The 27,891-nt window shown below is 38.3% G+C and overlaps 1 protein-coding gene across 1 annotated transcript in view; it reads right to left on the bottom strand.

The window, feature by feature from the left end:
- Positions 1-6,372: 6,372 nt before the first annotated feature.
- Positions 6,373-27,891, bottom strand: part of SLC12A2 (solute carrier family 12 member 2) — a 55,124-nt gene continuing 33,605 nt past the window's right edge. Inside the window, exons 11-27 of the mRNA XM_058823881.1 lie at positions 25,765-25,872; positions 25,041-25,164; positions 23,708-23,809; positions 22,459-22,614; positions 21,612-21,711; positions 20,696-20,807; positions 18,349-18,489; positions 18,045-18,151; positions 16,226-16,305; positions 14,777-14,914; positions 14,035-14,082; positions 12,427-12,549; positions 12,119-12,230; positions 11,503-11,589; positions 9,549-9,684; positions 8,790-8,857; positions 6,373-8,042 (exon numbers count right to left, since the gene is read on the bottom strand). Coding sequence (XP_058679864.1) covers positions 7,907-8,042; positions 8,790-8,857; positions 9,549-9,684; positions 11,503-11,589; positions 12,119-12,230; positions 12,427-12,549; positions 14,035-14,082; positions 14,777-14,914; positions 16,226-16,305; positions 18,045-18,151; positions 18,349-18,489; positions 20,696-20,807; positions 21,612-21,711; positions 22,459-22,614; positions 23,708-23,809; positions 25,041-25,164; positions 25,765-25,872 — 1,878 coding nt within the window. The 3' untranslated portion in view covers positions 6,373-7,906. The remainder of the gene's footprint in view (positions 8,043-8,789; positions 8,858-9,548; positions 9,685-11,502; positions 11,590-12,118; positions 12,231-12,426; positions 12,550-14,034; positions 14,083-14,776; positions 14,915-16,225; positions 16,306-18,044; positions 18,152-18,348; positions 18,490-20,695; positions 20,808-21,611; positions 21,712-22,458; positions 22,615-23,707; positions 23,810-25,040; positions 25,165-25,764; positions 25,873-27,891) is intronic.

A 27,891-nucleotide genomic window follows, 5' to 3' on the forward strand; every position in this document is an offset into this window, starting at 1 on the left:
GTTGGCCAACAGGATGGAAAAAGTGAGATCTGTGCTCTGGCTGGAGAGGGAATCGTAGCCTTGCACTTCCAAGTCTCACTGAGAATCAAACCTCATTTTTCTAGATCCATGCAAACATGGCAAGAACATGAAAGCTACTCCCGAGCCCTGCAATACAATGAAAATAAAAATATCATGAATCAAGAGCGCTCGGTAAGGTTTGCCATGCATTTGCCAAAGGCAGAACTTTTCCCTCCTAAATCCTGCCGTGCCCGAGTTACTGCTGTTAATGCTGGAAGGATACGGAAAGGCTGTGATGAGAACAAAGACTCTCAGCAGCGCCCCATAAATTGAAATCTGCCAGATTTAGCCAGAGCCCCACGTGGAAGCCCACGCCAGTGCGTGGTTAGCCCTGATTTCACCCGTTAATTCTGCAAAGAGCTGCCCTTGGTTGACTCTGCTCTCCTTGGCAGGCCCTGTGCCGTGGCCTGCCGCACTTTCCAGGTGCTTAAACTGCAAGCCTGACTTTTGTGCTGGCATTTCTGCACCTTACCAAGTGGTTTGGATTCAATTTTTCTTCAGCACTGCAACCCATGAGGGAGGAGCTGCATTAAATCACCCCCAAGGGTTTACAAAATTATTTTTTTTGCACAGGTGTCCCACCCCTTACTTGATGTGCAATTGTATTTAATACTGCTGTAAATGTTGTTTTATGCAATTGGTAACAGCAGTGCAGTGGAATTGTTCAGGAGTCCCCTGTAATTTGCAATGCTGTGGTGAAACCACCTGAATGAAAAAAAATTAGTAACCTCACAGGGAGGATATTTCAAGGCTAATCCCAGCTCTTTGATTTTCAGCCAGAGCCTGTGGAAATACTTTGCTCGTGACTGACTCCATGTTACCATCTGCTTTGCATAGACAAATTTAATTTGCAGAGATGTTCCAAGGTTTAGTAGCTGTAAAACTGTTCAGCCGGGTGACAAAGTTATTTTCAAGCTAAATTGACTTGAAAATGTGTCTCGTGCTTCAGGATTCAGTTTCCTTCAGTACTTTAAACAGCCAGTATAACAGCCAGAATATTTCAGGATGACACAAAGCAATTTCTTTTGTCCAGTTTTTTTTTGGTTTTGGGTTTTTTTTAAGTAGTTGGAAGTGGCAGACAGTTGTCATTTTTTAGTTATGAAGTAAAAAGCCTTATTGGAATGTCATGGATCACTCTGGAACCAGATGGGACATGCCAGTGTGTTCTAACATCTCCTCTCCCTCTGCCTGCAGCATTTCTCCTTCTGCCCTCTCAGGTTAACACAGCTGGAAAGAGCCACTGAGAAAAGCAGAGTTGGTGAAAAGGATGTTGGAGCTCATCAGGCAGCTTCTGCTTGAAGGTTCCTGCATCTCTCAGAACCAAAACCACAGCATTTTTCCCCACAGGGCCTGGCAGAATTAATATTAAACCCTTCCAATCCAGTCAAAATTATAAAAAAAAACAAAATATGGAAAACAATGTTAATATGCCGATATCTGTTGTTAATTCAAAGTACTAAGTTGTTTAAAGAATGAATCCAATGGAACAGGGCGGGAAGAGTGCGTTCGGCAGAGCAACGTCAGGCTTTACACGGAATGCTGAAAGGCAGCGGTGCCACCTGGTGATGGGATTTCAGCTGGAACTCCTAGAGACGGCACGGGAATAGGATTTCCCTCGCCAAGAGCGGTGTTGCATGAGCAGGAGTTTTACCATCACTGTGGATGGATCTGCGGGGCTGCCGGGCACGCACCTGGACACGCTGGAGTTCCCTTGGGCTGCAGCTTTCCCCAGGTCCCAGGGAGAAGGACTGTGACAAAAATCCCTCAGAGCCAGGGGCCACTGCCTTTAATTGCTGTCAACAGGGGTGAGAGGGCTGCGAGGGCCACAGCACAGGCCGCTTTACTTTCATTTTTGCGTCATTGTCAGCAGGGCAGAGCAGGCTGACATTTCCCTGCAGGCCTTCACCGTTTTCTCTCTGTAGATTGGCTCACTACTGAGAAATCTTTAGAGCAAGATGTGTTGAAAAGTTTAATTTAACACGGCCTGACAGTTTAAATCCTCAGGGATTCCCTTTCCCTGCTCCCTGTTGTGTTGTGAGGTGCAGTTAAGGCTGGCTGTGCAGGCAGGGTGCAGAGAGGGGATGGAAAGGCAGTGTTGTCACAGACATCTTTTCATAAAAATCCTTTCTTTAGGATTTTTCCCCCTTCTGAGAAGCTGTGGCCTCAACAATAAAATGTGAACAATGTTTATCTGCTGCTGTGGAATGCAACAGGTGCATCCGTGATTGGTGTCCTGTGGATGTTTGGATTTACTGACCACTCACGGCAGAGCTGGGTCTCGCTCTCTGCTGAGCCACAGACCTTTGTTTATTCATTCCTTTTCTATTCTTAGCTTAGCTAGCCTTCTGAGATCTTTCCTTCTATTTCTTTTAGTGTAGTTATAATGTAATATATATCATAAAATAATAAATCAAGCCTTCTGAACATGAGGTCAACATTCTCGTCTCTCTCTTCACCCTGCAAACCCTTGCAAGCCCTGTGACACAATGTTTTCTGGAAGAGACAGCAGGCAGATCACAGGAGGGACAGAGATTGCTCTCAGGTCTGTAAGGACAGGGGTGCCACAGCCAGCACAGGCTCCTTGGTGACTTCTGTGGGTGCAGCTGTCCAGAGGAGCCCCAGGGATGGAGCACAGCCTGTCAGCACCAGAGGCTCCTCTGGGTGTAGGAAGCCTCCTGTGCTTCAGGAGAAACATCTTCCCTGGCGCTGTTTGCAGAATGAAACATTTCCCTGTTGCTGCTTCACCGTTTCCTCCTTCCATGTTGTTAAGTTTGCCCAATTATCCCATCATAAAAAAACCCCAAACAATATTAAAAGTAGTAGCAATTTTAATTGAATAGTTAAGATTTAAAAATATATAAAATTGTATACAATTTAATTTTATTAAAATAAGGGAAAATTTGGTTCTAATATTAGCGCATAAGCAAAAGATAACCCCGGGGTACAGAGTGCGGGGTTCTGGGACCCTTGCCACATCACGTACGAGCTTGCCAAGTACAGATTCCCCCCTTAGATGCCATGTGCAAATGCCATCTCCTCCATTTTCGGTTCGTCATATTTCTATCTCCGCTCTCATCACCAACTTTACCGCGCATGTGCCATCACTCATTTCGGTGGTCACACAAGTCTTTGGGAGTCTTCTGATGAAGATTTCGTAATCTTCCTCTGTGTCCTTTAATTCACCTTTGGGCTACACATGCGCACCGAGCCAGTACAGTCTAGGCCAAGACTAACGTATCACTACATCTACATATCAAGGCAATAAATCCCTTATAATTAGCATTTTTTGGGACCCAACCAGGTTTTGCTTCCTTTCTGCTCATTTTTAGCAACTGTATCTTCAGCTTCTTTCCTCCTGTCCTTGCGAACATCTGCCGGGAGGGAGGGTGGTGGAGCCCCTCCTCTCCCTCTCTTCTTTGGCATTACAACTTTAAACTGTTTTATTATTCCCAATTATTAATAACTGTATCAATATTGATTATGTTTCAATTTTTATCAGCACGAATCATACCTATTTACCACAATGTTAACCCTCAAGGCTTTGGATCAGCTCTCCTGTCCAGCCTCCGTCACCTGTAAGTCAGAGTTAACTCTGGAGAGCTGCTCAGCAGCACACGAAGGCGGAACAGCAGGAAGGGTTTGAGGTGCTCCACTCGCTGCCTGTGTGGCTCCCAGCCCAGCTGGAACACAAACCAGGGTTTGGGATTTACACTGGGGCTGTGTGAGATTTGTTAGTGAGGCTGGTTAAGAACAAGCACCGGGCTGAGGGCTGTGCTGCTCGCCTGCTTTAAACCAAAATCACAGCATTCGTTCTCTGCACTGTGACCCTTCACTCTTCTGCAAAGTGACGGGGTCAACCTTGATCAAATCCTTATTTTTTACCCTCAAACGCATGCCTGAGGTCACTAAGGTGTGAATTCAGCACAAGGCAAGGTCATCACTCAGACCCACCTCTTCACACTGCTCCCGGCAAACAGGAGGATGCAGGAAAAGCTGCTGCAAACCTTCTCTGCCTCTTCACAGAATAAACCAGGGTGCAGCCAATGCCATGGGAGCTGTCAGGGAATTCTGAACAAGCTTTCCCTTCCCAGTGGCCTCCAAACCTCACTCCTGAGGTTTAAACACGACTGACAACGGACATGCAAAACAGCTCTCACTGTAGCAGGGGTCAAATACCAAAACTGACGAGATTTTGAAGTTTTTCAGAGTTCTGTAGGATTTTAACAACAGAACCCACCCTTCTTTATGCTTTTAAACTTCAAAGTACTTCTTAGTTGAGTGTACTGAATTTGGGGACAAACATGTCTTGCTTAAAAAGCAACTTTGCAACAGTCTGAGAAGCTCTTTTTGCAACACATTCCATGTCTCAGTGGACTTTTATTTTAATGGGAGAAAGAGGAGTTAACAGAGTCTTTGTGTGTATTCAGGGGCAAAACGGACTGGAGCAGATTTTCAGATACCACCACTGCAGCTGAGACACACCAGGGGCTCAGGATGGGTCAGCCATGGCAAACTTGATAAGGTTTTACAATTTTACATGGTTAGTTTCTTATTTTCTTCTAGACCTATGAGAGGCAAACATTCCTCCCCAAAAAACAACATGGTTTTGGTCTTACACCAGACACATGAACTGCTTTAAGCTCCACTGGTCCTGTGCAAATTCCACTACAAAGGTAATTTTTAGATGGAAGCAATAAGCATATTCACATCAGGAACCAAATTCAGCTTTACCCTGTTGAATTATGAACATTATTCCCATCCCATTAAAAAAAAAAAAAAAAAAAAACGAAAAAGGAAAAAAAAAAGCTTTGTTAGACAAGACATTTGTATTGAATTCACTTCTTTTATTGCAGTGACATCCCCCTGGTACAAAGTATTAACTGCAATAATTACGTTAAAACATTAGAAAAGCATTTGTGTGGGACAGTTACAGTACAGTGTCAAATCTTACATCCTCAAACCAAGTGGGCCACAACCCACTAATGCTCAAATCTTTTAAATTATTTTTAGTTATTTTTTTAAATATGTAATGTCAGAAAAAAAAGCATATAAAAAGAATGTATGTAAAAGGAAACCTAAATACAAGTGAGCAAATAAATAATTGATTTTCACCAGCTATTATTGTCTTTCTAAACCCATACGAAGGAACCTAATCTATAAGAAGGTATGAATTGCCATGTGTAAGTGATTTAATTTTCCATTTAATTAATGATGATTGGAACCTAAGTAAAATTTGGCTTCAAAATCAAAGCAAGGAGTTGGAGTGACTGCCACTAACTGACATCTGTTGCAGACAATTACCATTTACTGTTCAAATTTAAGTGAGCAAATAATCTTGGACCTTGCCCTCATCCCTAGTATTAGTGGACTCCTGAGAATGCATGTGAAAAAGCATCCTATGGTATTTCACAGACATGACCTTAACTATCCCCATTATGCATATTTAGATATACTTTATATAATTTTATACACATATATGCATGTATACACACACTTCATTTGGTTTCTGTGTTGTGTTTACAGATCACAAGCAACGGTTTCCTGAATGGGCCAATAAACCTTTTTTAAATAAGTGTACCTGTGCACGTTTTATTTTTGTATTTTTTTTTAAGATAGCAGCACTAAGTCCATGCCGTACTGTCCATCTGCTCAAAAGAATGTTACCCACAAAACAAGGAGAAACGTGGCAAAGATTCCATATGCACAATGTGACCACCTTATCCCCTACAAAACACTGTAAACCCGGTGATATTTATGTTGGTACGTTTGATCCACATCCCCTCAAGCTGGAAGGAAACATCACTCTGCCCCCACACTGTCTGTCTTGTCTTACAATGTTTTATCACAACAAGCTGGGCTCATGCTGGCATCAGTTATCTCACACTTAGCAGCAAGACATGCATGTTTGTTTTTCTCTAGAAGTTTTGAAAAAGTGAAATGATTCCACAGTCTCAAATCCAATTGACAGAAACGGCAAAAATTAAAAATAAAAAATAAAAAGAGAGAGAAAAAAAGAAGGATTTCTAGCAGTTTACCAAGAACTTGACAACAGTGTACACTGCACAGTGTATTTTTAATCTTTAATCACAAGAAGTTGAAGCTCTACCTTGCCACGCAATGATTACACTTTGTCCTTCAAAAGGAACAGTTACATTTCAATTTGATCCTGTATTTAACAAAAAAAAAAACAAAACAAAACAAAACAAAAAAAAAAAAAAAAACCAAAAAAGAAAAAAACCTCAAACCAAACAAATGAACAACAAAAAAAAAAAAAAAAAAAAAAAAAGGAAAAAAAAAAAAAAAACCAACAAAAAACCAAACCAACCAAAAAACCTTTTCTGTGCATCCTTAAATGAAAGTCACTCACCCACTGGTAAACTGATCCAGTAGCATGTCCAATGTTAACATCAAAAGCTTGTGAAATGTTTTTAGGCAATCCTTTCCAAAAAAATATTAGGAATTTAAAAAACAGTTCACACTACTAACCTTTATACAAAGGCTCAATTTCTTTTGCAGGTGTTTGCAGTAGACTAAATTATGAACTTTCCCAAATATACAATGAAAGGGCACATAAGACTGGCAGTTTCTTTATTGAACATAGAAAATGTATAAAGTAGGATGTATGGAACAGATCAAAACTGCTAGACGATAAAACCTGAGTATTATTTAATAAGACTAATTCATTTGCTGACAACTGAATGAATTGACCTAAAAACATCTCCCCTAAGAACTTAGTGGTCCGTTTAACCATTTGTTGAAAAATGCGAGAGAACTGCAGCTTTTACATTTCATACTGGATAGCACAATTCCACATAGTGTTTACTGGTTTCTGTTAGATAGCATCACATTGCTTATATTATCCCCATTCAAGCCTTAAGTCGAGTTTTGTTTCAAAAATAAGTTTGAAAGTGACACTAAAACATAAGAGGCCAAGAACTAGGACAGGTCTTTTATTTTCTTCCAATTTGTATTAAGGTAGGAAGCCTCAGCCAGCAAGATGAGCCTGATTTCACAGCAGAGCTAAGACCAAGAGTGTACGACCCTCTGCCAAGGTAGATAAAATCAGCTCTCTGTCTCAGACTACTGCCAAAGGAGTGCACACTGTCAAATCTGAGAAAAAAGGACCCTCTCTTCAAGCAGAATTAGTTTTAACTGTTACAAAACTTAGCGGCAGTAACATCAAGGATTTGCTTTAGTTCAATTGACCTGCCCCAATTCTCACCTTTAAATCTAACAGATATAATAATGGAAAAAAAAAAAAAAAACAAAACCAAAAAAATCAAAAAACCAAAACACTTTCTGACAATAGAAAACATACAGTACTAAGAACTAATAGCTCAATGGAAGACTGAAAAGCAGCATTCATTTTTATTGTAATGTGGAATAGACTAAAAACTAAAGGAAGTCTGATCGAAACTCTTAGTTGAAGGCAGATTTTGACATTCTATATAAATTTACAAAATAGGATGTATGGGTGAGATTTGGTTAATTTCAGAAGGCACCTCAAGGCTAAAAGGCTTTTATAAATCTATAATCCTTTCATTGATCAAAAATACAACATTTTATTGCTGCTATTCAAATAGCAAACAAAAAGCTCGTCTTGTTCTTCAGTCTAACAAGGAATCCTCCCCCATTAAGCAAGATTAAATTACAGAAAATATAGAATAAAACTGAAGATGTCACAACTTTTAGAAATACAGTGACTTTCCTTGTGTGCTTTCAAGTCAGTGAACGGTGAAAGAAGAGTCACTTTTTGCCTTAGTGATGTCGATGAGCTGTAGAGCACGCAGCCACTCTCCCTGGGCGCTGCAGTACCGTTCCGCCAGAGCTGAGCCGCGGCAGCGCCCTACGAGTAGAAGGTGAGGACGCTCTGGTGGTTGCCACGCACCAGCAGGATTGGAGGCAGGTCCTTGGAGAGCACTTCCAGCCAGGCCATGTACAGGGCGCTGGAGACTGCCCCTTTCCGTGCCACGGGCAAGCTCCTGCAGGCCACAAGGGAAACACAACTGCACTCAGCACAGACACCGGGCCAGCCACAGCGTCATCATGAATACGACAGACGATTCTAGAAAGATCTAATTGTTAAGTCAAATTTCCTAATATTTTTAATTTTATTTTTTACCCTCCTTACAATTAATGAGTTGAAAGTTTGTGCCTGAAACATCACAGGCATTTCCATCTATTTCCCCGCTCAGTTTTGGCCTGTTAACACCATTTAATATTCAGGCAGCTTCATGCAGAATCCTCCTAAGCTGAGGACATTTACTCATCCTCAGCATTTTAAAATACAGCAGTAAGAAATCTACAACCCACCAAAAAATCTGCCTCTTGCTTGTTCACACCGAAAGTAATCCCCAAAAAATCTGTGAGCAAGATAATGACTCAATTTTATACAGAGAGATCCCCTAGAAAAGGAAATCAAAGGAAGGACTTGAGAACGAGGGGAGTAACTGCACACAGGAGTAGAAAGAATTTGAGAGTCCTGAGCTGCACCACAAATGTGGATGTGATCAACTAAAGCAGCAAAATCAAAAGCACAACACTAAAAAGAACATTTTTTTCTTCAGCAGAATGGTGGCTCCATACTTCTAAAAAATAAATATAGTCAGAACTGAAATCTTGAATACGCCAAGGCAAAGACCTGTTCCTGATCTGTATTTCCATTTATATTGTGAATTACTGCTCCATATCTATTCAGGTAGCACCACAAGTTAAAATAATTTACTTACATGACAATTATGTTAGCTGTACTTGAATGTTCTTTCAGCAACTCGTTTAACCTAATCTGTCGGTAAGTCTGTAAATAAAATCAAGCTTGTTAGGAACAGCTTTTGTTTAAAAACTACAAAAAATTCTTTAAAAAAATAAAGACAGGGAAAACACTATCACCACCTGGAATGAAATAAAAAGCAGGTATTTCCATCTCAATGTGGAAACTCCTCATTATTGAAAACCAATGGTTGTAAGGTTGGGAAAAAAGCAAGCAGCAGCTCAGAATGTGTAAGTGAGCCAAGTGCTTCCCTGCTACAGGATGTAATTTATTTTCTCATGCAAAGAAACACCTGAGAAGAAATACTTTTGTACTTTTGTCTCTGTGCCGCACAATAGCCAATAGTCAAACCTTCAACTGCTCCTCTGCACCACAAAGTGTTGCTTGGTTTTAGTGCTGTTTTTCAAAAATAATAATTATTTGCTTGATAAAAAAAAAAAAAAAGACAAACAACTCAAACACCTGTCTGGAGATGAATGATTCTAAACTAAATGTGGAAATACTGTAGGAAAGCAGCCTGGGCCCTGCTCATACTTAAATACAGAACCTTTTTGCCTTTGTGAACCATCTAAATGGTTTTAGATGCTACTTTTTATCTGCTATTCATTAAAAAACTGCTATGGAAAAGAGAGCATAACAGGAATTAACTCATCACGACCACAAATGAAACAGGAGAAGGAAGATTTAGCTGAGGTAACATTCTAAAAAAAGCCAGAACCTTTGTTTTGTAAAGCTCAAGCTCATTATCTGTTATCCTCCATGGTTCATCTTCCTTCATTTTATCTGCAACTTCTTGTTCTTTATCATCCTCGTGGAGTCGGAAGGGCTCTATCATTTCCTCAAAAGCTGCAATACTGGAAAGATCAAATGAACAAAAATTAGAGCAGACAGGAGATTTTACATCAATAATTATTTTCATGGTACCAGCAATTAAGTTTTACTGGTATGTAAAAATGAACAAAAGGTTTTTTTTTGCCTGCTTGTTGCAGTTAGAACATCAAATCAGCTTTTTGCACACACAGATGTTGTGATTCAGCAAACAATTCGCCACACAATTAAAACTTTACTCAGGTCAGAAATTTACCTCTAATTTTAAAAGCTCAACAGTACCATCCTTAAAAAAGGTACAATAACTGGGAGCACATTCTTCAGAACTAACTTGGAAGGAGGAGGAATTTGCATGTTCCAGTAAAAATCAGCTATCAGGTCTCAGGTATTTCTGTTTGGATTCTGGCTTTGTTCTTTTTGTTTCTTTTATCTCTTTCCAGTACAGTCCAAGAGCCACATTCAAATGAAAAAAACACAGATATCCAAGTTAGTCTTCCTGCTGCACTTGTAAGAATAGGAACACTGTGATTTATCAGGACTTTAGAGCAAGAATTTCAGAATAAAACCTTCTGAAGGTCAAGGAGGAGTTAATTTCTGCTGGAAAGAAGAAGCCACATTGCCTTACTTTTTTTACCTACATTTCCTCCAGGAAACACCCACATCACAAACAAAATATCTTTATATCTACCCTTGGTGGTCTTTACTGTACAGTGACTTCACCTTAATCCAAAGAAAGGAAACAAATGTGATTTGCTATTCTTTGGCTGAGCAAAAAGCAGATCTAATAATAACATTATTATACAGCACAGCACCTGTTGAAAATAAATCTTCCTCCACTTGGTTCCCAGCTGTTGTTAATACCTAAATGGTATTTAGGAATATTTTGGATATCTTGTGGAGATGTATCCACAGAGACAGAAAAATGCTCTCAGAAGTAATCCACGGATTACTTCTAATAAACAAAAATAATTCCACATGGTTCCAGGATCTCAGCTGTGATGCATAAATGAGTTTACACCTTTGACAGCAGCAGGCTCCTGGAAACTGCATATCCAAAAGCATCAGAGTGCCAGAAATATTTTGTTTTCCTTTATTTTACTTGCTCAAGGTATTCTATACACTTAAGAAAAAACTACTAAAAAGGGTACAAAAGAACTCACATTAACTTTAGCATTTAGCCAAGTTCTAAAATAACACTTTCCAAATTCCACGGTGTATCAAGACTTTCAGATAAAAGCATGCCCAAATAAAAGATATTTTTACAACTTCAGCATACTCAAGAAGACCTGAAGGGAAAGGATGATAATGGCAAAGCAAAGTATTTTTAGATCATACACATTCTGTTCTAAATTTGTGCTGAAAGCCATCTACAATTAATGCTTTTTTGAACTTGAAAGTATGAAATATCACATGTATGATCATTCCTGTGTACACTGAAAGTCCAACCAAGTTAAAAAATGAGAAGGAAAAAAAAAGAAAAATCCTAATCAGGATATTTCAAGACCAAGCTTTGTTACCTAAACTAAGACATTAAGAGATTCAGATCATTTAAGTTTTGGTGAACATCTCTTAAAGAAGACTGCTCAGACAATTCAGAGTTGTGTTTTTTTAAAAACTTAATTTTTCTGAATTTATTATTACAATCTAAGGGCCAGAGATTAAAAAAATAAAGATTTCTATATTCTTGGACATGAGAGTTACTGTTAATTAATTTCCCACATTTTTGTGAAACACTGAGTAACACAGGATCTTCTCTACCATAACATATGTAGGAAAGAATTAAGTGTTCTAAATTAAAGAAATCACAAATTCAATGAACAGACAAGATGTGTTTTGCGACTTACTTTTCTTTCTTTGGCTTAGTATTAATATCCCCAAGGACCATAATATCTGAGAAGTCTATCCGAAATTTGCTGAGCAAAGTGGCCATCCTGCATCAGAAAAAACAAGCTTTTATACATGATCATAATTTTAACTTTTTCAAAGGTTAAACAGATAGTTGCTTGGTAATAAAAACCACTGGTTTAAGAAACAAACAAACAAAAAAAAAAAAAAAACCACCAACAAAACACCCCCCACCCCAAAAAAAAAAGGCACCTTAAATGTAACAAGGATAAAAATCAAATTGACTTGGCATATGACTATAAATCAACAACATGCTTTGGAAAAAAAAAACCACAAACAGTTTTATGACTTTTAAATAAGAGAAGAGCTCTCTCTTGAAGATAATCTCAGAAGATATTTGGAAATAGTGTCAGATAGTACTGCAGAAAAAATAGTTTGAGGTAACTCATCCAAAGACAATCTGGGGGAAACAAAACCTTTTTCTTTAGAAAGGCAACAGAATATGATCACACCTCCAGCAAAGAACAACTGAAATAAGGCAGGCAGGAAAAGAAGTAATCCAATGTGTAACATGCTGTATTAGCATTTGAAATGTAATTTTTGAGGCAAACTTACGCTCTTCTGTCATGATCAATCCTGTTTATTTTTCCACCAATGAACACCCTGATCTTGCAGTCCTTCCACTTCTTCTTGGTTGTGATAAGGTAAGGAATCAACAGTGTCAAACCTGTGTTTTGAACAGAATTTCAGACAAATTTAGAAAATTGTAGAGTTTTTTTCTTTTTACACAGTTTTACAGTGTAAAATTACACAGTACAGATTTTATATGAACTGACTTACAGATATATATTAACAACTAATCCAGAATACTCCAGTATTTTTTTTATCAGCAATTAAAGGTTTTAAATGATGAAACACATTACCTCCATCATCAAAGAGCCACCAGACGTCAATATTGCTCTTGCCTTGTTTCTTCTGGAACTGAGAGCTGGCATCAAGAAGTCTTTGGTCAGTCACATTTAAAGGAGAGGAGGAGCTCTTTGAATCTGGAAAAAAACATATAGTGAAATTTTGGTTTTGAGGTGTTTCGCTTAATCACATTGAAAATCATCAAATGCAACTCTTAACATTTTGTGATATACCTACTTTTAAATGAAAATTTTCCTTTACACCCCCCAACCCAACTCCAAATTTTGATGGATTGGATATAAACTGAACTGGCTGTATTTAGGGGGTCTAGAAGCTCATAATTTCAGCAGCTGAAGTCTTTTAGCAGGCATCTGAGAAATAAAGGATGTGTGAGGCCTCCGTGCAGACTTTTGCCTGCACAATTTAATTAGCTTTGCCCCAGAGCTTTAGGCCACACACTCTACCTCTTGCAAATGACAGAACTTCCCTAAAGATATGCAGGTAAGTGATTTTATAAGTAAATGTCTTGTCCTAAGTAATTCTCTCCTTAAATCCAGATTTCTTTAAGCATGTGGTAAAATTAAAAGCTATTTATGCATATTGGGCCCTTTTGCAAATAGTACTGCTTTGCATAACAAAGTTATTTGATTTACTGAGGACAAGACAATAATAGCATTTTCAGTTAGAATAATACAGATCCCATTTTTGAATTGCAGGAAAAAATCCCTGACCTCTTTCTCTTAATTAAAACCTCAGTCTGAGCAAGAGCCAGGAGTTGGACATTTGTCTCTGTCCTTATTTTATTAGGAATTTTTTAAATTTAGAGCACATCTGTGGCTGATTTACATTAATGTACTACTTTATTGCATACTGGGACTTCTTCCAAACTGCCATCCTGTGCTTCAAGATATAATCTCACTCTCCATTATTAAAACACAGAAGCTCCCAGCTGCTGAAATTACAAAGACAATGTCAAAACACTTCAGATTAATTGCAGTTAAGGCAAAAATACCTGATTAACTCAGAACAAGTTAGTGAAAACTGCTCAGTTAATTCCTCAAAATGCTGATTTGAAAGAACACTTTGCATTATTTCAACATGTTCACCTCAGTGGGTAGCTGTACCAAGCCTTAGTTTTGAGGCTATTTAACTATTTGCAAATAACAGAGCAACAACCATGGCTCTGGAAGGTACACTGAATAAACTGAGAGCACTTCCACTGCACCATCAGATGCTCCTGAACCAAGCAAGGAGCCAGACCTGACACACACAGCTGAGAAAGCAGAAAGGCCATTAATACATTTCAAATGTTACTTTACCAAAAGAGCTTTTTAATTTTTCTTGTTTTTTTTTTTTTTTTTTTTTTTTAATTCCTACACTTATGCACAATCCTGTCTCAGTAGCAACCTCTTCTGGGAATTTCCACAATGTTGCCTTTTTTTTCCCCAGAGCCTAGGCCCTAAGGATGACGCACATTCTAAAGCAGATATGAAGAAGCAAATAAACATTGCATGGTTGGTATTTTCCTCTCTGGTACTTAGGTGTAGAAAGAATTACAAAAGGAAAACTAAAATCAACAATGTGAAAGAATGATTTAACACAAAAAGATGGAAAATGCCTGCCTTTATTCAACAGTGGTTGTGTTGGAGTCTTTCCATCCTCATCCTCCTCTGGAAGGTTTTTAAAGATACAAAATAAAAAGGTTAATTTCCTTTGTGATATTAATGAACACAATACAAATGTAAATTAAAAAAAAAATAGAAAGTAAAGACGTGAAATGAAGCAGGTTTTTTTGCACAGAGAAAAGCACACAAATGCAGTCTACCAAATCCTAAGATTCATTTCTACTTCAAAAAAAAAATTATATCTACCTCCACTACCCATCTAACTATTAAGGCTTTTGCTTTGTAAGAAAATAATAAAGCTGTTTATTGTCATATCAAAGTATCTTGAATGATTTGTATCTGTTAATATGCACATAATATTCTAGTCTGAGATTTAAAAACCTCCATAAATTTAGCAGCCTTCCCATCCCTTGTAAGATGTAGGGCACAATCCTCAAACACTTTTGACTGTCTCTCAAACTCAGTTACAAAAAAAAAAAAATCTATTTTAGGTCATTGGCTACCTCCTGGTTTATTTAGGGGTCTTAAAACAAATATTTATTCTACATACTGGTAAGATCTGAGACAAAGTACTTAAGAGATTAGACATCAACATCTATAAAAGCATAACTACTCTTCTATTCCACACACACACAAAAATCCCCTAAATAATCTGTGGGCAGAGAGAGAGAGTGGAACAGAGGAGGAATGAGAGAGAGAAAGAATGAGAATTCCAGGCTCATTGCTCACTAGCAGTTACCTTTGCGTGAGGTGGGAGCTCTGTCACTGGCTGATGGAGCAAAAGCTATGGAAGTGTCTGTCTCAGACTTCTTGCTGTAATCCACTTTCACTATGACATCCTTGGCACAGGGAGACTTCTCTTGCGATGACAGCAAATCTTTGTGAAAGCAAAAAGCCTATTAGAAACCACTGAATTGCTACAAATTGTATCAACAGAGGTATGTGCCTGTTCTGAGTCGGTTTGAAATTAATTACATGCTGCTGCAACTGCTAGACCACAGCGAAGAGGGCAGGAGGGGGGAAAACCAACACAAAAATATCCTGTGAACTTCTTCAGAGCATAAAGAGGCTCCCCCTGAGCAGAGCTGTCATTTCTGCTCCTTTCCCAGGTTGTGGTAGCTGATTGCAACCACACCACCTACAACCAGGGCTAGGTAACACTCTGGAACTACAACCAGAAAATGAAAAAGAAAGAAATCACTTGGTGAAATGTTTTTTTTGTTTCTGCTTTTAACTCCGAGAGGAAGATGAGCCTCAGGCACAGCGCACACCAATGTGTCTGTCTCACTGTCAAGCCTTTTTTCCCAGGTTTGGCTTCTGTGAGCAGCTGCCAGAGCTGAAGCAAACTCACCAAGTCCCCAGTGGGCACCAAGATCCTGCTGACAGCCTGGGGTTACATTCCCAGCTTTCTCAGCAGTGTTGTTTCCACACTGCAGGTTCACTCCTTGCCATTTCTCACACTCCTCTGCCCTCCTGCACATGCTGACAGGCTCCTTGACTCTCTCCAATACCAAAACATTACTCTTTGGGACTAAAAATACTAAAACATTAACCTTTGCCAGCAAAGGATCCTCCTCTTTCAGGGGGATGTTGTTGCTTTTGTTTTCTACTCATGGTAGCAGCAGCAGCGCATGGTGCAAGCCACAAATAAATTACTCACGATCAAATCAGGGCACCAAAGCTCACAGGCTTGGAATGTAACTAAAATTTCACCACTCCACTTAAGAACTCTACTCAGAAAGCACAACCAAGTCTTCTACATAAAAAACATTTCCAAATTTGAATCAGAGTCCCTAAACTTGTCTGTAGGGGTTGGAAACCCACACCAAACTCAATGGCATCCCTGCATAGTGCAGTATTTGTTGTGATTTTACAACTTCTGGGCTTGAGCCCCAAATATTTGATGCCAACTTGCCAGCATCACTAATTAGTTTCAGGAAAGCAGCAGTTCTTCTGGAAGCAGTTGTATAAAATGTGCAAACACAAAAATGTGAAACACAGAAAATCCAAGTTCTGCTGCTGATCATGGGTTACTATCTTACAGTTCAGACTTAACTAATTTCACTGAATTTTATTGTACCACCGTAGAGATGTTTTGTTGATTTTTTAACTGAGCTTCAATATTTTCAGAATGCAGTTTTAGAAGGGAATTAGAACAGCAAATTTGCCACATGGAACAAAGTCATACCTTGGGCCTGAAGGTGAGAAATGTCCAGGCCCTCCTTGAGGCGAATGACGACTACACCATACTGAACATCAAAGGCATCACTAAACAAAAGCAATAAAAATAAAATATTTTAAACCTTTTTCTTTTCCAAATGAAAAATGCACCCTCCCTGAACAAATTCCAGTGAATGAGCACTGCCTTTGGAAGTCTCAAATTATAAACTTGCTTTAGCTTCAAATCCAAAACATTACCTGAACATCATTTTAGGAAAAACAGTATTTAGAAAGGATACCTATTCCTTCTACTCCATCTCTACACTACGTAAACAGTGACTAAATAAAATCATAATGAATAGGTCACTCAAGTTCTGCAGAGGTAGTAAGATCCACCAAGAAATTTAGATTCTTATTTCCATCCATCAAGAAAGGGGTTTGAGTAGATGTTTTTGATCTGAGGACTAAACATTTCTGACATCTTTCCAAAACGTCTGGGTATTGAAAACACCTAAGATGATGCAATTTAATATCAAACTAGCTGTAAGTTAGCATTACATCTGAAAAAACTGAAACTCACTCCACTCAAATATAAAGCGGCAGACCTTCATTACTGTAGAAAAGAGCAAAAACCCTGAAAAAACTGCTGAGTAAAGGTGGAGTAAAATTAGTAACAACCCAAAATATAAGACAAGAAAAAGATGAACTTAACCATATCATACAGTTTGCATTAGTCATTAACCACCATCCTTTACATATAAATAACTTGTTCAGTGCAAACAACCATAAATCAGAGAACTCCCTCCCACATCATTTCCACAGACAGAAATTTCTCAGGATTTCACTAATTAAACACTGTGCTTTAGAGATGGTAAGACTTGATTAGAAATGTTTGATGTATCAATATATTCTATAATAAGTGCAAGAAAAATTGAGGTTGATTTGAGATTTGTTTTGTCTATTAGTGAACATTTTAATTTCATTATTTAATGTGTTAGATTTGTAGAGATTAGATGTGTTTCTATTTTGTGTGCTTCAGAAACTTTTAGTTTTCCAGAAAGACATTTGACCTGCAGTTATTACCTCCTGAGGTTTCTTTAGGGATGTGGGGAACCACATGACTTGCTGACCTTGACAGATCTTCCTGCAAAAGCCATCCCAAAACAAAATAGGAAAAAAAAGAAAAACTAACCAATGTGTTTCCTTATTTTTCCACTGTATTTGGTGCCCCTGCTTTTCTCATAGAGACCTAGGTGAGATGACTTTTTTTGGTCCTTTCCTAATATCTGCCTGTAAAGCTTAAAGCCCCATCCCTTCTCTCTTTTAAAAGCACAGAAAATGAGAAATACAAAGCACAAAGGAAGTGGGTTAACCAGCACTTCAGCTGAACACAAAAACCTCTAAGTAAAATAAGCATTGTTTTTTTCCTTAAATGTTTGAGTAGCAGCACAAGTTACTCTTTAAGTCTTCAACCACAACTGGTCTGCCTTTCAACACTGTCAAGTTACTCTGGGATTTCCTTTCTCCTTTCTGTATTAGCCTGTGTGTCAGTGCTGTGCATCTTGTGAGCAAAGTGATTCTCCTCCTTTTCAGACAGTAGCTCTCAAACCTCAGACCTCTGCCACAACTCTTTTTTGATGCAGAAAGTTATTATGGAGATTTCTAATCTGCTTAAACTATATAGATTTGCTTGTTAATTTTCATATCAGAAAGGTCCCAAGGTGTTCAAGGTTGCTGAATGGAAAACCCAGGTCCACTTGAAAGAGACTTCATGTAACTAGGAACTTTCTTACTACCAAACATACTGAAATGGAATGTAGCAGCTAAACTTTGTATTTTCTACTTACTGGAATAAATTTATGTAGGTCTCAACATCTCTCATATCACCCTGTCTCCAGTTTTTCTTAAATCCAACAACAAGGGTGTTAGGTCTCATTCTACCCAAACCAGCAGCCTAAGAAGAACAAGAAGAAGAAGTATTTTATAAAATAACAGGTTACTGACACAACTAAAGGTTCTGTTTTCTGCTTAAGAGAATAATATTTTCATCAAAGCTTGAAGGTAATTTTGCAAAAGGAATGTATTTCTAAGTATAAAGCCCCTTCTGATTTTGATGGGCATCTTCAGCAATGCAGCCTTTTTTTTAAATACCTGCATTAAGTATTGTCCTCCATCCCTCAAGTCCTCTGCATGCACTGGTGCATAGAAAGCTTTCATCTTGTTTTTAATTAGCCATCGCTGATATTTGGCCAAATCAGTTGACAGCTCCTTCATGGCTTGCCTCCGAGGACCCTTTCAAAAGAAGAAAATAATAACAGGGATGGGGAACAAGAATTAGGAATAGGAGTAATGGGAGTAAAAAAGCCCCTCCCAATTTTTAGTAATTGCTAGAAACAAATTCAGATTCACAGAACCTCAAAACATGCTTGAACACTTTCAACAACACCCCAAACCACAAAATAGCAGGCACTATCAGCAGCAAAAAGTGAAGAACTTTTACCATCTTCAGGAAGAGGATTGCTCAAACTTTATCAACCTTGTTCCTGCCGAGCACAATCCTCTTCCCCAGGGGGTGGGAATCAGCTTGTCCTCCAAAGCATGAACGTGGTTTTAAAAGAAAAGGGCTTTGTAAAAAAATACACACAAATGCAGGATGACTTAATACTACACTTTATGGGAGTCTTTGTATCCTGCAGTCAAAGTCACCTCCTCTTTAAATAGTTCCTTTATGTTATTTCTGTTGGGGTGAATCTTTTGTGTTCCTCCTAGGTATCAAAATGCAGAATACAGGACAAGGAATAATCAAGAACAAAGCAGCCCAGTTTTTGCAGGAGGACACAGACTCAACCAAATGGTCAAAGCTACTGAAGAATGAGGTGGTGCCACCCTTCCTTTAAGAAAGTCATTTTAAATAGGGAAAGAACATGCTCCCAAAGAATCTTCAGAGCTGCTTTCCTGCAAGAAGGATGACACCAGCTTATTCTTTCCTGTACAGCCCTACTTTTAAATGGCAGTGATTACATCTGTGATATCCTATCTCCCTAGCAGTCCTCTGTTTCTCCTTTCGTATTCACTGAAATATGAAGTTTATATAGACAGAAATTAAAAGCTTTTCAAGACAGAGTATCTGTACGTGGACTGCATTAACTTGATTTGCTTTAATCTGTTCATTAGATTAGTCACACTTGGTAAGTGTAATAAATTTAAAAACATTTAAGAGTAATACATGTTTTTTCAATGTCTTCCAGGTGTGTCCTGAGCCTGGTGTGAGCTGCAAACCTTTCGAGGGTGGCCCTGCTCTCCCTGTCCATGCCACCTATGAAGGATGTCCCAGTCCCAGACAAAGCCTGAGGGACACCACTCATCACCAGGCTCCAGCTGGACATGGAATCACTGATCACAACTCCCTGCCTGTGTCCTTCCAGCCAGCTCCTCATCCACTCAATCCCACACCCTTCAAACCCAGGTCTCCTCAGTTTGGACATGTCAATTGTCACACAGGACTGGGCTGAAGGCCTTGCACAAGTCTGGGTAGGTGACATGTGCCAGTCCTGCATTACATCTCTTAGTCACGCACTTGCTAAAATGCTCCTAGTGATGTGACAGAAGTTTGGCCTTAAGATATGAAGCAAAACCACACAATTCCAGTGTGGTAAAATGCATTTATCTAAATTTATCAGAGATGCCAGAGCCTCTCCGTAGCTAAATGGAAGTTTTGGTACAGATCACTGTATGAAAGCAACCCTGTATCTCAATCAACACAACTCATGACAAGCTGATTCTGAAGAAAAATAACTTGAAAATTGCTTCCTTCCCACCATCAAAAAACCACTCCAGTCTGCCACGTAAGACACTAAGTAGTAAGAACTGTCAGAATTATATCCTTGCAGAACCTCTGCAAACACATCCTCACTTGGTATTCTGACCAAAACATCCAAGGATACTTAGTCAATTATCAAGGGCTGGTCAGAAAGGGAAGAGGAAACACTTGACAATAAATTAATCTGATAACTGAAGGAATAAAAAGCTACTTGGAAGGTTAAAAGCAATTTTTAGCTATTGATAACTAGTAACTAAACTGATATTGAGTTCCTGCTCAAGAAGGTTTCTTTTCTGTCAGGCTTTTTGTCAGAACTCTACAAAAGAATCAATCTCCCAATGTTCACTTCAATTAAAAGTAAAAGGTCCTTCAGAGTTTAGGTATCAAATTATCAAAGGTACTGATTTTTTACAAATTTTCCCTGTAGTACGCCTAACTGGCATAGTGATGACCCATTAGCAAAACTTACCAGTAAATCTCTTCATGCATTTTTTAATGCCTAATGATGCTTTCATTAAAAAAAAACCCCAAAACCAAAAACCCAAACAAATAAACAAACCAAAACTTAAACATGAGCCACAAATGAAGTCAAACACGTTAAAAAACCCAAACCAAACAACAAATCTGAGAGAAGAAAAACACCACCAAAGTAACTTTATAAAGACAGAATAAACTTACCATATGTACATGGCCACAGATCATCAAGCCCACATTCTTGGTGAAAGCATGGACAAGGTGAAGCAAAGCGGGACGTGCATTTGGAGCACCTGTCATAATTAAGCACTGAGGTCTAGAATTATGAAGGGGGGGAAAAGAAGATTGGAATTAGAATTAATCTGGAGTTCTGGGGGTTTTCAGTAACAGAAAAGGTTCTTCCAAATATTAGCTGTAATAACATATTCATCACTGCAAATGTAATAAACTCATCCACTTTTACAAGACTATGTTAAATTAAGAAAAGTTCAGTTGTTACCCAGCTGTCAGCAGATATATGACTAATTGCATAAAAATTCAGTAATCCCATTAAATCTGAAAATCTACACATTTAAAAAGTTCAAGAACAGATTTTAGACAAGACTAGGTAATAGGGATGAAGTTTTTCTTCCCCACTAGTAAGTCACATCCCTTGCATTCTGCAGCTTATATTTTTTTGTGTCCAGCAGAAATCCTGGAATCATCTGCTCATTTCTTACATTACCTTCCTTCAGAAGGCAGAGCCAACCCAGTGCAAGTAAGTCAAAGGCAACTTTTAAATCAATTATAAAAGAGGAAGTGTCCAAACTTCCGAAGTCATTACAGGAGATCACTTTCCAACATCATCATAAGTAATTGGTGATACCATATGAATCCCCAAAGTAATCTCTCTCAACCTCCTTAGCTGCTCCATTTCATTTTCATGGGTGCTTTGTTGAAAACTGTGCTGCTGCCATGATCTTCATAACCTCAGAGGATGGCACCTGTACTCACAACCCCACTCAATCTGCAATTCCATTTACTTGGATGAATCACAGGAGATGAACAATGGATGGAAACCCTGACAGCAAACCTTGTGACAGCAGCCTAGAGAACAGAATTTCCCATCTTTCAGTGTTACCTGAAGTTTTTCACGTGATCTTCCACTCCTGAGAGCCGAATGGAATGCTGCAGAGCATTCAGGTAAGTCAAGGCTTGAGTCGAGGATCCCCAGTTCACATCTGTTCAAAGATTTGAGGTTCCGACGTGTTATTTACAGTTGTCCATTGTAAAGCTTCATGATCACAAAATAAATGCTGGACATTGACTAAACCCACAGATTTAAGCTACACCTTGCTAGTCAACAAACCCTACAGCTTAACAGGCAATTATATCTAAAGATAACATTTCTGTAGAAGTTTAAGCAAAATAGTTAAGGAAGGGAGTAGCTTTTTTTTGTCTCCACATTTCCAAGACCACAACAACTTCACAGAAGTTACAACTTCACAAAAGAACACCACTTGAGGAAAAAATGCTGTGCTGAGTGATTTTATACCACAGCAAAGAAAAAACCTGAATCTCAAAACACTGCCTAAACAAAGTCAGATACTTTCAGTGGAAAACTGCTAGATTAAGCAGATCCTTTCAGATTACTATTTTTATGAGGAAAAGTAAGACTCCACTATCATCTTTTTCCTCCCATACACATCTCTTGATAGGCACAATGAATTTACCATTTTCCATATGCACCTTTTCATCCAATTACCATTCAGACAGTTATGCCTACGTGGCATCTTCATAATTTGGGAGGAGGGGGACCAGCAGTGACTATGCGGGAAAAATTCCATTTAATTACAACTAAAAAGGCTGAAACAGAAATTTAATCTAGTGGTCCAAACAGAAAGAAGTTGCTGGGGTTTTTCCCTGCCAAGGCCATATATTTTCCTTTCTTTCCCCCCTCCACAACCAAAAGAAGCCCCTGTACATACCTGGCTTCTTGTAAGTGACATAGATGTAAAGCCCAAGGACTATAACATACGTTAAAAGTGCTGCCCACCAATTAATGACAAACATTACAATGCAGCACAGAATAGCTCCAATGAGAGAAATCCACATATTGTAGTATTTAAAAGCAGGCCGCCAACCTAGTCAAAATAAAATTTAGGAGGGTAGGAAAAAGAGGGGGAAAATTAATTTGAATTTAAAATGTAAAAGAAGGAAGGCACTGCACTTTTTTCCCTTCCCCTCCCTGGTACTCTGCATCCATTGCATGTGAACATCTGAGTTTCAGTGATGTAAATGCAGACTGGCACATTTATGCTTTCCATTTTCCAACACCTTTCAAATGAATTTCCAGCTTTCTCACACAGATATGTAAATGCTCCTAATTTTTCCCCCTAAGAGCACAGCTCAGATGGAAGTTTGAGGATGCTTGTGCTAGTATGTCTATTGAACCAGGTTGTGTGACATTAGATTTTTCCTTTCAAAGGTAGAAGAGCATAAATCATCCTCTCATACCTCAGTTTCTTACTACGGTTTATAGTTGTGCATTTTACTGTTTTCACATAGGAGTTCTCACTACATGAAAAGGACAGGTATATCCAAACAGAAATTGGGTACATCCAAGTACTAAACTGCCAGTTTCACATTATTTGCCACAAGTTTATCCTAAAATCCTCCATGAACACATCCAAGATTAACAAGTGTATTAGAGTTATTAAAGTTAGAACTGTTGTGCAAACAGTTATACCCACCTTCTGAGAAGAAAAAAAGCAAATCTACCCATTCAGTAACTTAAGCTCTTAGGGGAGTTATTACAGTACAACTGCATGTGGACTGGGATTTATAATGTACATCTGTTCTGCAGGTACCAGGTTTTGGCTTATTTTATTTATATATAAAATAAGCTTATTTTGGCTTATTTCTGTAATTTAACCCACACTAAGGACTATAAAAATGGGGCAATACCACCAGCAATTCCTGTTTCTTCTTGTCTGAAATATGAAACATCAACAAAAACTGAAGACAACAAAAGGTGGTTTGCCAGCACCAGCTACTGAATTAGCAAAAATGTTTTCTTCCTGAGTTTACGAATCAATTCTGAATTATCTTGTGTTCCCTCAGCAAAGATGACAAAATCAGTAGCCCCCAAGCCCTACTGGATCACCCAGCTCTCAGAACTTCAGAAGACCCATGAATACAACATATTAAGCTTTTAATGCCATGAGTAGTTCCTACCTGGAGATTTTGCAAGAGAAGCATGGAATACAGAGAAGTTAATCAAGGCATATGAGGCCAAGAAGAAATTAGAAATAATTGGAGCAATGACATTCAGTTCAGCTGCAAAATGAAAAACAAAAAAAAGAAAGCAAGGAGTTATCAAAGGTATCACTCAATGGTTTTGAAGATTACAGTGAAAAAAATCTGCTGTAAAGAATTTCATTTTTTGATATATTCTAAGGAAATGCAGTTTACCCTTTTGCTGACAGAATTTATATCAATGACCTCCTATTTACTAAGTTTTCTTTTAACAGTTAAGAAGTGTAGCTTTCAGCCTCAAAAATATAAGCACTACCAAGTGTTCTAGAAGCCATCTGGAAGCACTGCATACTTTCTCAAGATCATTAATTGAGAAAATTTCATTCCCAGCAGGGCTTGGATCAAACAGCGCACTAACACACTGGGTTCTGAAGAATTCCAGAAGGTCTAAATATTACAGACCAACACCATCACAACAGTGGTGCTTACACCCCCTTCAGTGAGAGGGAAAAACCCGATGCTCTCTCCTTTCCTTGAGGCAGCATGGTACAAAATATTTTTATGCGTACTCTCACCATCATTAAAAAAAAAAAAACAAACCCAAAAGTGATCAAAATGCAGAATGTGCCATCCTAGTCTGCAAGTTTCTAGCCGCAATCAAGCTTCCAGTCAGCATGGCTCAGCAGGGACCCCAAGGGGGTATCTCTGCCTCAAGCAGATGTGAGGGAAGGAGGACAGAGCAAACTGGGAAAAGAAGTTAAACACACTGGCACAGGACTCATAGATGGACACAGCACAATTAGTTTGCCACCTACAGAGAACATGTGCAATTAATTACAACCTAGAGAACCTCTAGCAACAGCAGTGTCGGCACTCAGCTCTACCATTTGTAACTTAACAGAAAAGTACATTTTAAATAACATTGCTCATGCAAGTTTGCATTTTACTGAAGCTGCCATTATTAAAAATCTGAAATAAACTTTCATATTTACAGGACGTTAACACTCTCTCAAGCAAAGGATGTATTTCTATTGACTGGCAGCACCTTAAGACAGATACCTATGATTAAAAAGAGAAGTGCAGTTAAAATTTACTGCAGCTCTTGACAGAGTTGTATCTAGAAGATAGGAGAAAGTAAGCCTCAAAATAACCAGATTTAGAATGCTGACTTAGAATTAAGCTGTGCATTAGATCTCTAGGACCCTGTCATCAAGTTCACAACACGCTTTATAAAGGACAAGTTCAAGGTCACAACTGGAATGCTTTCTAAAGGACAAAAGGGGATTGAGAATTACTAAAATTTCAAACTAACCGATTAGTATGAATCCAAGAGCAATTAAAAATGTTAGAATATATCCTCTCAGTGGCTCATTGTTCTTCCCATAGCCTTTAGCAAACATCTGAAATCCTGGATAAATGCTGTCCTTGCACAAAGCCTAAGGGAAAAATTTAAAAAAAAATAATCAAGAGTCAACATGCATTTTGCTCATGCCATGTTCCATTACATAGTATCTTTCTGAACACTTCTGGATCGTTTATAACCACCATAGACTAATTGTATTCTCAACTGTCATTGCATCTCGACATTTTGCACTTCCACTTTTCTATCCTTAAGTAATGTCCACCTGCAAGAAGCAAATTTGCTGTTCTGTAACTGTCTATTTTACTTGACTACTGTCTTAAAATCACAAAGTCTTTTTTTACATAATTTATTTTCTCAGGAAGTGGAAACTTTGCCCAATATACACACTAGTTCTCTGCATCAATACAACTGACACCCCACTTAACTTCTTTTAATCCAAAGTAAGACAGAGGAGACTCAATAGTTAAAAAGAAGATAGAGCAAAATACACTCAGGAACCCCAACAATCAGTAACAAACTGTTCTCCCATTCTAAACAACAGGTAAATATTAGAACAATCCACTGATGTCATCTGATATGGATAATGACGGCAGCATGTCACAGCCCCCTTCCAAAAATCATGACTCAAAATTAATTATTCTTCAAAATATTACTGTTTTCTTCCCTTACTTACCTGGAAGATCTTAGGGGCACTCACAAGAGATGCTAATGCAGATGACAGCGTGGCTGAGAAAATACCTGCAGTAATCAGTGGTGCAAACCCTGATACCATGCTCATGACCTGAAAACCAAAATTTTTTTTTTTAAATATGTAAAAAAGTACACTAAACAAACAGATGGCACCATAACTACACAAACAGAAAAAAAAATACTACACACTCTTCACTTAAAAGCTGTCTGAATATTATGCATTCATATAAATGAGCTAGAGATAGCTCAGGGAATATAAATGCATCCTGATTTCAGGACAAGAGCCGGTGGCTTTTCATACAATATAATTTGAAGCTCAAATTATCAAGAGCCAAAGTCTTCATGGGCACATAGGAAGATTAGAAGGAAGCAATGGAAGAAGAAATACTTTGGAATGCATAACATATTCCAACTAATCTACTGCTGACTAACATGGTCTCAGAAACCTCAAGTGATAAAACATGTGAAAACCACATTCCTCACAATCTCTGTCATTTTAAGTTAGGCTTTTTTCCCTCCAGTCAAAACCTGTAGGTCAAGACAAACTTGCTTCCTATCTCCCCAAGATCAAATCCCAGCACATGTCTAATCTCAGTGACAGAAGTCAAATGTAAGCTGGATGAGTAATGAGCTGGTACCTTCCAGTACCTCAAGGGGCCTTAAGAAAAGAGGGAGATTATAAAAAGTGAGTGCCACCCCTGTCCATGCCATGTGGATTGGAAGATCATCTTCAAGTTCCCTTCCAACCTAAACCACTCTGTGACTCCACTTTTCTACAGAATATATCTGTACCATAGCTAGATGCAGTTTTGCATCTATCATGTGATTTACGATACACAACTGTGTAATTAAAAAATGTTCATGGTTTCATAGAATACTTTCCTTTAAAGAAAAAAAGCTGAAGTTGCTCTAAGACAGCCAGTGCTGAAGAATTTTAGTCAACAGACCAAACTCATCAGGGTGCTTTTCAAGCACAATGTGGTTCTGCATCATTTGCACTGCTTCGCTGCCTTTTTCACCCAAGCAATCTCATTTAAATTATCAATAGAGCAACCAAAGGAAGGCAAGAAAAAAAGCACGCAGAAGTCTCCTGTTTTAAAGTTATTGTCACCTGAAATGGTAAAATCTTGCTGTCTAAATAATCTTACTAGGTCAGATGTTCTCAGACATAATGTATTATCTTGTGTTCCCTTCATAGATGACTGATGAAGTTTTGTTCACTAAATTAATGGTAAAATTTAGTGGATTTCTCCAGACCAGACTGACAATGACAGCTGGGCCTCTCAGTCAGCTCAGTCTGTGCACTACAACAGGTTTCACAGGTCAGTCCAAGGCATGCCTCGCTCGAAAAAACAAATTTAATAAAAAATGAGACTAAAGTGTCTGTCAGAATAGTGTAACAAATGAAGGAGAGAACTTCCTGAAGCCTACTTGCAAGTTTATAACAAAAAAAAAAAAAAAAAAGGCATGCCAGGCCTATAATCATAGAGGACTAAGACTAACAACACATCTATTAAGCTATCTCTTTATAAGCAACAGAAATTTAATTTTATAAGCAACAGAAAAATTTACAGTTTTAAATGGTAGTTTAAATGGTAGTTTAAATTTTATAAGCAATAGAAAAATTTACAGTTTTAAATGGTAGTTTCTAATAACCCTATATTATGTAACAGAATAAAATTTAAGAGGTGTAAATGCTGTACTAATATTGTAGAAAGAAACTTTTGCTATAGCAACATAATTAACAAATGCACATTAATTTTTATAGAAGCAGAATGTAATTTTTTTTTCCCTGCAAGGATGGTGTAATCAATCTTCCCTCATTATAGAGGGAATCTGTATACGAGTTTCCCTCACTTTTCTTCTCACATGTAAAATATTTTGATGCCTTTACTTCACTACACTTGCCTCAACTTGCTATTTGCTTCTGACAACCGACTCATATTTTACATTCTCTTTCTTGGTTCTGTCCAATGCCTCCAATTATTGACACTATTTCTGACTATTACCCTGTTTTATAAATTTGAGAGATATCCCAGCAAAGCCTACGCCATTAATGTTTGGCATTTTAAAAGCTAGCAAGTTATGCCTTAGGATAGTTAAGCGCCTT

Source organism: Ammospiza caudacuta, chromosome Z (assembly GCF_027887145.1).
Source record: "Ammospiza caudacuta isolate bAmmCau1 chromosome Z, bAmmCau1.pri, whole genome shotgun sequence".
Lineage (NCBI taxonomy): Eukaryota > Metazoa > Chordata > Aves > Passeriformes > Passerellidae > Ammospiza > Ammospiza caudacuta.